This window comes from Anabrus simplex, chromosome 1 (assembly GCF_040414725.1).
Source record: "Anabrus simplex isolate iqAnaSimp1 chromosome 1, ASM4041472v1, whole genome shotgun sequence".
In the NCBI taxonomy this organism is placed as follows: Eukaryota; Metazoa; Arthropoda; class Insecta; order Orthoptera; family Tettigoniidae; genus Anabrus; species Anabrus simplex.
In genome coordinates, this window is record NC_090265.1 from 442,896,846 (window position 1) to 442,908,970 (window position 12,125).

At 37.3% G+C, this 12,125-nt stretch overlaps 1 protein-coding gene across 3 annotated transcripts in view; it reads right to left on the reverse strand.

The window, feature by feature from the left end:
• The window catches only part of plx (PTB_TBC1D1_like and TBC domain-containing protein plx), a 624,596-nt gene that overhangs the window by 16,629 nt on the left and 595,842 nt on the right, over positions 1–12,125 (reverse strand). For all 3 annotated transcript variants that reach the window (XM_067135187.2, XM_067135188.2, XM_067135192.2), the window contains one exon: positions 11,833–12,000. In XM_067135187.2, coding sequence (XP_066991288.2) covers positions 11,833–12,000 — 168 coding nt within the window. The remainder of the gene's footprint in view (positions 1–11,832; positions 12,001–12,125) is intronic.

The following is a 12,125-nucleotide window of genomic DNA, read 5'->3' on the forward strand; positions in this document are numbered from 1 at the left end:
ATTAATGTTAGGGAGTGAAAGTACTATCAGTGTGTGACTTTGAAGTGTGTAAGAAAAACTCTGCTAGTAAAGTTGGAAACAATAAGGCAGCAGCCACATAGTTACTCTAGGAAGAATATGAGGGTATTTAGCTTTAGTTCAAACATTTTACACTTAGCAGAAAGAGGGAAGAGAATCGATGGGAGAAAAGTAATGAACACTAAGTATGAGAGTTTTTCCATCCCACTAACTACTTTACTGTCTTTGGAGTGAGCAAAAATCTTATTTAAAACATTTTCACTGCGATATAACTTGCTCTAGGGCTTAGAGAAACAAATGGAAAGCTAGAAAGATGCATCACATACCAACATCCTAAAATAAGATACTTCACAAAAACTAAGAGAATGAAAGATTTATAATACAAAAGAATAATAATGTAGCTGACAGGAAAAGAACACACTGTAAACAAGACTCCACTGCCAACAAGAAATTAAAGTAAAATTAAATATATTTCAAAAAAGAGAGACAAATGGTACAGAAAAGTAATAACAACAGACTACAAGAAGCTATATCTAAGTTAACTGCTCTGAGGTTGGTATTTCAAATCAACAGCGATTGGAAAAGTACAAAACAGAAGTAATTGAGCTGAAATACAGTTGCCTGAAAAATATTTTTCTCAATTCCAATTAATTTTTCAACAAGTAATCAGTAAAATTACAATTATTTCACAGAGTGTGAGTCTTCAGGAAATCAATGACTTATTTTTTGACATGGGACTGGAATGATATTGAAGTTTGCAAGGAAGAGGACATTACTTCATTTTGTTCTTAGAACTTTTTTTTTTTTTTGCTTAACGTCGCACCGACACAGATATGTCTCATGGCGACGATGGATAGGAATGGTCTAGGAAGTGGAAGGAAGCGGCCGTGGCCTTAATTAAGGTACAGCCCCGGCATATGCCTGGTGTGAAAATGGGAAACCACGGAAAACCATCTTCAGGGCTGCCGACAGTGGGGCTCGAACCCACTAACTCCCAATTACTGGATACTGGCCACACTTAAGCGACTGCAGCTATCGAGCTCGGTCTTTTAAGAACAGAGGAAGTAGCTATCATAACTTAAAAAAAGACCAAAACTTTCAAAATTATCACTCCCAAGCATAGTTTGCAGGTCACATTCGTTTTCATTATTTTCAGTGCCAACTAATTCAGAATATTTATTCAAATAGAGGAAATGATTTCGTCCATAAGTTTTTTCGGTTCCATTCTCGACCATGTAGACCTAACACACGATTATCAAAATATCAACCAGTACCCACAACAAACTGCGAGTAAATGAATGAGTGCGCATTGTATCCTTTGTTTTATCCTTGGTGCAATGCCTTGAGAATGCTGGGGCTCCAAAGTTGCCAAACACACTATGCAGTGTATACAGAATACTAGAATGAAATTATTAAATTTTATTTCAAGAAGTAAATTGTAAGTAAAAATGACATTATGAGAAAAGGAACAATTACAAGTAAAAATTACTAAAAAACTAATCACTGTGAGTAATTCAATTACTTTTACTCAATTACATCCAATAGCAGCGATTGGGAATTAGAAGTGGGGGGTGGGCAAAACATTTACAGACAAAAGAAGGTAACCAGGTTGCGAGGGGGGGTATATACGTCAACACTTAAAAATGATATTAAAAGGCTACAAAATTGTAAGTTTTCCGATGCTCTCTGAGCGAATTTCGACAGAGAAGTAAAGGTTGACAGTTTACAAACTTAAGTGCAGTAATAAGAGTTTGAGATTTTGTCTCAATACCATACAATAAAACTTTCACCAAAGGAACAATCTTACACATGTATTACAATTAAATACACTTATGGCGTGATTATACAAATCAATTAGTAGTTGACTACACACTAAGAGACTGCCAGACTGATGAATGTGCGCGGCAAGCAGGTGAATTACATCTCAGTGTCCATGACCTTGGCAAACAAAAATGTACCCCTGCTACCCTTCCTCACAGAACATGTTATACTCCGCTGCCCGAGTCTCCGTTACTGGCTGTGGTGCATGCAGACTGGTTAGCCACGGCGAACGATTTTTGTGCATATTTCTGCTAATAATTTTGTTAATAATTAAGGAAATTAAATGAAAGAATTACCTTAACATTTTATAATAATATTTAATTTCTAAAAAGATCTCTCTGTATTGAATAGATGGATATAAAAAATAATAACACTTGTAACATACTTTGTATTTACGATGTATGTGTCGACAACCTCATCAGTCACAATCACCCAGTATATTTTAACTGGATTAATTACTGTTGTTTTTCAGGTCATCATTTATGGGATTATTTAATCTCCATTAAAATAGATGGAACACATGTGGACACGTGCTGTATATTTGTAAGATAGTGTTTTTTTAGTATAATCTAGTAGTAGTTTATTGCATTCCTTTCCTTGGTAGATGATGGTAACGGAAGATTTCTTGAATTTCATTTCTACAGCTTGAGTGATTTTTATTTTTGTGTAATTTATTGATGTATGTGTCACCATTGTTGCCCTTAGTTTCGGCGTTGTGTTAAAGTCATTGCATATGGTTAAAGATTTATTTTACGGGAGATTTCTTACTTGCATTTTATTTCCACAGCTTGAGTGATTTTTATTTTTGTGTAATTTATTGATGTATGTGTCACCATTGTTGCCCTTAGTTTCGGCATTGTGTTAAAGTCATTACATATGGTTAAAGATTTATTTTAGTTTACTTTTCTTATTTTTATCACGTGGAGTTACGTGTATTTTGAAGTTACACTGAACAGATAGAAATTTAAATGTCGAATTAACTATGATGGACATAGAACCAAGCATAATAAAGTTCAAAACAATTTATGGCAGAATTTAAATTGTGAAAATTTGTATTCGTTGTTTTGACCAGTAATGTAACTTTAATATTTTCAAATCTCTTTCCAGTTTATCCTGCATAATTTAATATGTGCACGAGCACAACTTTAACATCAATTAAATTCACAATGATTCAAATTCAAAATTAATGTTTACGAAGAATTTGTCAGAATTATTAGCAATTTATTAACATGTACCATCCCATTTGTTTTATTTCTGGATGTACATCAAGAGCTCAACTTAAATTTAAAATTTAGTACTCATGTTTCATCATCATCATAGTTCTCATGATGATATATATATATATTTTTTTGTAATAAATCATCTAGCATGGGTTTATATTTGGAACGTCGTTATTTGCCAATATCTGCCCATTTTCTTTGATCCACACCATTATTGGAACATGTCAAATCCCTTACTGAGCACCCCTGAGGGTGTCTCATGTTTCTCGAGTAGTTAGTCGCAGTGTAAACGGACAGAGTATATAATATCTAGTTTACCCTGAGGTTATCAATGCGATGAAGAAAACGAACATGTAATGTATTACTGTGAGGCACAATAAGTGGCTGAGCTGAATGAGACTAGGTCTGGTCGCTCGGCAATTAAGGGCTTGCTTTGCCTCCTATTACTGGCGGGAAATATCCACTTAAATCCCAGTCCCACCACTTGGGAAATGAAAGCAGATCTAAACATCTATTGTCAGAACGTGTGCAGCCTGATTGTCAACTAACTTTGTCAGACTTAAGAGAAGTCGATGTGATCGGACTTACTGAAACATGGGTCTCATGGGTTAGTGAACTACCACTCAGCACTAATTACAGCATATTTCACCAAGACCGCACTACTCTGGATGGTGGAGTGATGCTATCAGTGAACAGTGCATTACCGTGTAAACGAAGGACAGATCTCGAACAGAACTGTGAGTTAGTGTGGGTGGAGCTACTCTTTCCTCGATGCCCTGTACTTGGGGGGTGTTACTACAGGCCGTCCGGCTCCATGGCTAAATAGTTAGTGTGCTGGTCTTTGGTCATAGGGGTCCCGGGTTTGATTCCCGGCAGGGTAAGGAATTTTAACCATCATTGGTTAATTTCGCTGGCATGGGGGCTGGGTGTATGTGTCATCTTCATCATCATTTCATCCTCATCACGACGCGCAGGTCGCCTACGAGCGGCAAATCAAAAGACCTGCACCAGGCGAGCCAAACTTGTTCTCGGACACTCCCGGCACTAAAAGCCATACGCCATTTTTTTTTTTTACTACAGGCCACAATACAGCCCATTTTATGACCTTGAACAACGCGTGGACTCAGTCATCGCAGCCCTCCCTCAAGGTGAAGTAACTTTAATGGGCAACTGTAACTTGTCTATAAAGTGGTCTTCTCCATCTACAGGATTGTTAGCTAACAACTGTGACACATGCTTTATAAATGGCTTCATTACTGGCCTCAGATTTAAACAGTTTAATACGCACACAACCTGTTAATCAAAAACCCTGTATCTCATGCTTTCCTCATTAAAACTTAAAATAATAACCCCAGGCAGAAACCTCTTCCTCTGCGACCACCAGTCCCTCGATGCTACATTCCTCTTACCCCATCCCTCTTCAAAGTCTCACAGCAGGACATATTCCCACCCTACCTACATCTGCCGCCATGCCGACTGGCCTGCAATTTGTCGTGCCGTGGAATGCCTTCCCTGGAGCCTTCTCGAAATAGCTGATATTGAATTGGATCTTGACCTGCTCTACAATTGACTGCAAGCTGCAATTAAGGACTTTGTACCTGCACAGTGGGCTACTAACAGCAAATATCAACACTGGATATCATAAGAGACCAGACTGATATTAAAAAGAGAGCTTGGTGCCTCTGGAAAGACTTCCCTAACCCACATACTCACAATACCTTCATTAACATCCACCACCACAAGAGATTTATGGTCAGAAAAGACTACAAGACACACGTACACACAGTCACTGAAAACATCTGGAGCAATCCTAAGTGCTACTGGAGTCTCATCAGCACAAGGAAAAGGATGGAGTGGATTCTTGTCAGCGTAAAGCACAATGATACAACAGGAGACGACACCGATCGCAATGAACTTTTCTACAGGTATTTCTTCTCCAACTTCTCCCCTCCCTCATAAAAACAATCGCTCCCTCTTGTAAGTAGAGTTTCAAACAGAAACCTATTGAGTATAACTGCCATACCAAGTGAAGTTCATAATCTTCTTCAAACTCTCTGCACCAATAAAGCTACCAGTCCTGACACTACACGTCCTCTTTTCTTGAAAAATACTGCCAGCAGCCTTTGTGTCCCTCTCTCTAAATTATTTAACAGATCTTTCAAAACAGGCTATTTTCCTATGACCAGGAAACAGGCAAATATTGTCCCACTACTCAAATCAGGCAAAAAATTTAACGCTTCATCTTACTGACCAATTTCTATTCTCCCCACACTTTCCTTTATCTTTGAAAAATTATACACTAGTGTCTCCTCACATTCACTTCACCCTATATTTCAACCATTCAGTATGGTTACCTACCAGGTAGTTTTTGTCTAACAAACCTGGCTACTCTGCATAGTTTAGCATCACATGCCACTGCACTTAAATCACAGCTGGATATCTGCTACGTAGACATTTCAAAAGTTTTTGATTCTGTAGACCATACTCTGCTGTTCCATAAACACTCTGAACAATTTAATATACATGGCAGTTTTCTGACCCTTCTTGTTGGCTTCCTAGATAACCATTGGCAGAGAGTGGTAATATAAGGCACATCATTCTCATGGTTACCAGTTACGTCCTCTGTCCCAGAAAGCAGTGCTCTTGGCCCTTTGTTTTTTTCCCTTCTTTACGGACGATCTGTAATCCAAACTCAACGAAACAGCAAGTACCCTACTCTTTGCTGATGACTGCAAGATATTTAGGGAGATCAGGAATCCAGCAGATGTAGCTCTTCTACACTTCTCACATAACGTCCTCTCAAACTGGTGCCATACTTGGAAACATCCCGAATCCACAAAAATGCAGCCACATGAACATAACCCTACATAAATCTCCTCTACCGACATCATACTACCTAATTTTCCAGCTGGAAAATTTATAATGTCCAATAACGGACCATTTATATTGGTATTATAAATTTGTGCTTGTTGATGCTTGTTGTTTTAAGGGGCCTAACATCGAAGGTCATCGACCCTATTATAAATTTACTCATTCGGGACAAATATTTCAGATTCCCTATGGGAATCAACACCTATATCATCATATTACCTACTCGACAAGCCCATCGCTGCAGTTACACAACAGCGTGACTTAGGTGTAATATTCAATGCAAAATCACAATCCAAGAACCGCACAGAAACATATAACAACCAAGGGTATGAAATTACTAGGCATTCTCTACCACTTCACAGAAATTTCTGATCCCACTGCTGTTCGCCACTTCCTCATGATCATTCAACCTCTTTTGAACCCTACTGCTCTCTGATTTGAACAACAGCCTCCCCCTCCAATATTAACCAGTTATACAGAGCATTGTCCTTTGCTGCAATTGTATGGAACAGAAACCCCAAGCTCAGAAATCTGTCTACGCATCAGGTACTAAGGGCAATAAGTGTGTCGTTGCTGCACATCAAGTGACAGGTAGCTGACCTGAGATTCCTCCACAGAATCTTAAATGGGCATTACCATTCGGAACATCTTGTTTCACTCTTCTTTCTCCGCGTTCCTTCCAGCTCCACCAGAGTCAAGGGCCTTCTCCACATTTCCCACACTCAGCACACAATACTTCAACAATCTTTTCTTATCCACCTCCCAACTAACACTATTAACAGGAGACAAGAGCTTGATATAGCATCAAGTAAAAGTATATTCCAGACGGTTATATATAATCTCTTAAGGATAAGTTTATTCCAGATGGTTATAAATAATCTCTTAAGGATAAGTTAATGTGAGGTGGTTATACCGCCATCTTGAACCACGATGACTTGGCTATGAACATGGACATACTCATGGTTTTCGATTTGGACAATTATTAGTAGACTGTGAACCTGAGCTTGTTCTTGTTTGTTATGTTTTTAATACTGTATTGTATTATGAAAGTTTACATTTGTTAATTAGTCTGTTGACAGTACAAGTGAAATGCACTCAGTGTAGTTGCATCTTGTGCTTTGTGAATAAATAAATAAATAAGTGTTAATTTGCTATCTTGATTGGTGTATGTGTGATTATGCTGTAGTGGAATTTAAATCTTAATAGTTTGAATAACATGTTAATGGCATGCATTTATGGTATGGTTACAATAAAATTGAATTTCATGAGTTATTGGTGAATCATGTGGTTATTTATTGTGTGCAGTGTGAATTATTTTACCTACTATTTACATAGACCCAATTTGGGACAGAATATTATAGCATTATTGAGATGTAGCAGTAACATAGGAGGAACATGTTGACATATTAGATTGTACGTGTTAGCTCAGGTAGAATATACTTGACCACAGAGTATGTTCATTTAATAAGTGAATTATAATGCGAGATGTTCTAGAATTTATGGACCATTTTAGTTTAAGCCTGATTGCCTGACATTCCTCATTTGAGTTTTGAGTCCCAGTGTTACATAATATGTATTTTTAACACAAATACATCCATAACGGGAGGAGTTACCCCATATGCCGCATTCATGTCCCTCATAACAGAGGCTTTGATTTGAACACCTGCATGTCTTGATTGTGGACACGTTAAATAGCATTTTGACGGAACCGTGGTCATGAGAATGTCCCTGTTCATAGCCAAGTCATCATGGTTCAAGATGGCGGTATAACCACCTCACATTAACTTATCCTTAAGAGATTATTTATGACTGCAGGGTCATTTACCTGATAATCACATACTTACGCTAAAGAAGGTATATTATTTGATTATTACCACTATGTTTGGGCCACACTGTTTAATATTTAGACAATACTTAGATAACACCATTACTACTTAATTTAATAGCACATATAACTATGAGGACATCTGCCATTTATTTAATTGTAGTTTAATTGTAGTTAACTGTAAGTTAAGTTGTAGTATGCCTCAGTGGTGTATAGTTTTGTTGTTGTATTTATTTCATTTGCCCAATGTGGTTTTATTTTCTTGTTTTATACTATTTTATTTGCCATCACATTATATTATTTCAACAGGGATATATATATCCGTGTACGTATATGCATGCACCATTGTGTGTTTGGTCTTTCATGCATGTAGATATACTCATGGCAAATGTGTATTTAGAGTAGGTTAGATCAGAATTCAATTTCATTTATTTTACCTAAGAAAGAACATTATTAAGTAGGATCTTGTTTTGAAAACAAATCCGAGTAATGGAAAGTTTGTAAAATCTGACTTGGAAATGTGTATAAAAGCTGACTAATCTGAATGCTTGCAAAATCTGAACATTGAAAATTTGGTAAATAGGACATATGACAGGATAATTGTAAAATCTGAGATACGTTTAGGTGATAGAATTATTGTATATTTAAGAATTTCAACAAATATGATTAAGACATGTGGATGATGCAATATTTTAGAAACTGCAACGAAGCATTTGACGTGTACACTCCAGCATATTATAAGAACATAGAAAGTGGTATTTTTATTTTCTATATGCTGCACAAGATGTAGTTTGGGAAGTATAACTCCTCCATGGTTATCTGCCTTTTAACAAAATCAATGCACCATCCTTTCACTTTGTTGCAAGGATGATTTTATTTATGTGGTCGTGCTAAAATGATTGACAAGCTAGTTACGATCTACTATGCACTTTTAAAAACAAACTCATATAGTTACTTATGCCAGCTTTAAACATGGAGGTAGTTTGTTCCCATTGGACACTTGATTCTATGGAAGAGCCCAAAGTCAACAAAAGAGGCTTCACCATAAGGCCGGTCTCCACTGATTAACATTTAACACCAACATGTTAAATTTAACATGTTATAAGTGACATGTATATTGTGATTGTGTCTTTCAATTGACTTTGCATGTTAACTCAGAATGTTAAGGTTAACACTTTTAACATGTTGGCGTGTTTTCCGCTCCAAGTGGAAAACATGTCAAGTCAATTCGTTGTTTGTAAGATGTCGGCACAACTTCGGCAACTTCTGTGCTGTTTCCCATTCCAACAGATAGCCTAAATGACGCAAACGACGTACTTCTCGTGAAGAAGGATTTTAGTTGCAACACTCCGCAGTACTCATTCTCTTTGTTGTAAGCTACAAATACACTACGCGCACATATGTCGTTCTCTCTGCACTATACCGGTACTGAAATTTATAGTCAGAAATGGAGTGGAGCAAAGAGATTTCTCTGGACTTAATTAATGATATAATAGATGGGCCTTGTTTGTGGGATGTCTCATCAAAGGAATACAGAGATAAAGCGAAGAAAGATGACAGTTTCCAGGAACTCGAAATTATCTATAATTGTTCCCGCAAGCGCATAAAAAAAAATTAGCGTCCCTCTGCTCTCAGTACAGTTGAGAATTGTAAAAGGTTCAGAAAAGTCGGGGGCGGGAGCGGACTAAGTTTATACTTCAAAGTGGTTTGCTTTTGAAGCAATGAGCAGGATGACGGGAGGAAATGTGCCTAATAAAACTGCATTTCTAAATGATATCAAGAAGCAAGAGTGGCAACAACAAAGGCCAAATCCTTTTCATCATTTTTTCTTTCTTGTTGCTAGTGGCTTTACGTTGCACGTTGCACCGTTGGGATAAGAAAGGCCTAGGATTTGGAAGGAAGCGACCGTGGCCTTAATTAAGGTACAGCCCCAGCATTTGCCTGGTGTAAAAATGGAAAACCACGGAAAACCATCTTAAGGGCTGCCGACAGTGGGATTCGAACCCACTATCTCCCACATGCAAGCTCACAGCCATGTGCCCCTAACTGCACGGCCAACTCGCCCGGTAATCGTCTTCATCCGAGTCCATTGTCCTTGTTTGGAAATATTAGACACCTCCTAAATGTATTACCACAAATTGATATAATGAACTACCCGTATATAGAAAAAGGAAGTCAAGTTTAACATGTTTGTTAAGTGTGGACACAATGTTAAATGAAACAGTATTCAACATTTAACATGTTGATGGTGTCACCAGTTAACATGTTAAATGTGAAATACTATTTCATTTAACATCATGTCCACACTTAATAAACACGTTAAACTTGACTTCCTTTGTTTATATACAGGTAGTTCATTATATCAATTTGTGGTAATACATTTAGGTGGTGTCTAGATTTTCAAACAAGGACAATGGACTCAAATGAAGAGGATTTTGCCTTTGTTACTGCCACTGTTGCTTCTTGTAATGATTTAGAAATGGAGTTTTATTAGGCACATTTCCTCCCCACATCTTGCTCATTGTTTCAAAAGCAAACCACTTTGAAGTATAAACTTCGTCCACTCCTGCCCTCCGACTTCCGACTTTTCTGAACTTTTTGTGATTCTCGACTGTACTGGGAGCGGAGGGACGCTAGTTTTTTCGATACACTTGCGGGAACAATTATAGATAATTTCGAGTTCCTGGAAACCATCGGCTTTCTTTGGTTCATCTCTATATTCCTTTGATGAGACATCCCACAAACAAGGCCTTTCTATTATATCATTAATTAAGTCCAGAGTAATCTCCTTGCTCCACTCCATTTCTGACTATAAATTTTAGTATAGTGCAGAGAGAACAACACGTGCACGTACTGTATTTGTAGCTTATAACAAAGAGAATGAGTGTTGTAACTATCACGAGAAGCACGTCGTTTGGCTATCTGTGGCATGGAAACAGCACGGAAGTTGCCGAAGTTGTGCCGACATCTCACGAACAACTAACTGACTTGACATGTTTTCCACTTGGAGCAGAAAACACGCCAACATGTTAAAAGTGTTAACCTCAACATTCTGAGTTAACATGCAAAGTTAATTGGAAGACACAATCACAATATACATGTCAATTGTAGCATGTTAAATTGAACATGTTGGTGTTAAATGTTAATCAGTGGAGACCGGCCTTTATACTGATCAGGGACATGGGAGCAAGAAAGTCCAAGCTGAAAAGAAGTTTTTAAAATAACAAGGTGTGCTATAAATAAATAAACAAACAAATAAATAAAAAAATAAATAAATAAATAAATAAATAAATGAATGAATGAATGAATGAATGAATGAATGAATGAATGAATGAATGAATGAATGAAAAGGATAGCACTGGGTAAACAAGCTTTACAAACCAAGAAAGACATTTTTAACTATCAGGTGCGTGGGCAATCAGACAAGGAAAGATTTTGGAAAGGCCTTCATTTGGACTGTATTATTGTATGGGTATCAAGCTGAACAGTTGGGAAAAAGGAGAGAGCTCTGCTAGAGGCAACGAAAATGTGGATATGGAGGAGAATCACCAGAATGAGCTGGAATGATATGAAATCAAACCTTCAAGTTTTAAAACAGGAAAACCAAACTCACTAAAGAGATGGAAATAAGGAAAATAAAACTTGAAGGCTACCTATTGAGACGATATAATTTCCTAACAAACATTTTTTAAGGAAAAGTACATTTTCACTGTGTCCAGCCGAGCTATCCCCTTTTTCCCAACTGTTCAGTTTGATAGCCATACAGCAATACAGTCCAAATGAAGGACTTTCCAATAGTGCTGGAGGAATATCCAGAAAATTGTACCCAAAGACCTGAGGAACATGATGAAATATGAGATCTACAAGGAAGTGAATAGAGCAGCAGAAGCGAGAGAAGAATGGTTGCTGGGACAAGGCTTTGCTTTTACTACATAATGATAAGTTGCAGGTAAAACAGTCATTTTAAACTCAGCTTTCTCTTAATCTTGTGGTTACAGTCTACCTGCTGAAATAATTGGAAGCTTTTTATTATTTACATAGTCAGTTCCGCTCATAAAACTGACTACCTCAACCTACCTCTAGTTGTTCAGTCAGTACTTGGTTTTCACAAGCCAGATTCCTGTTGGCCATCTCCAGTTTATGGAGTGCTTCACTGTCTGGCCGTGGTGCTGCCATTTCTTCTTGAAGAACATGATACTCTACTTCATACTCATGTAGCTGCTTAGAGATATCGAGTATAAATACCTAGAAACAAAGAGATCCAATTTTTAGTGAAGTTCAGAGTTTGATCAGACTCTTGTCTAAATAATTTTTGTATTGGTAGGTAATATGAATGGAAAAAAAAAAAAAAAAAAAACTGTGAAAAAATT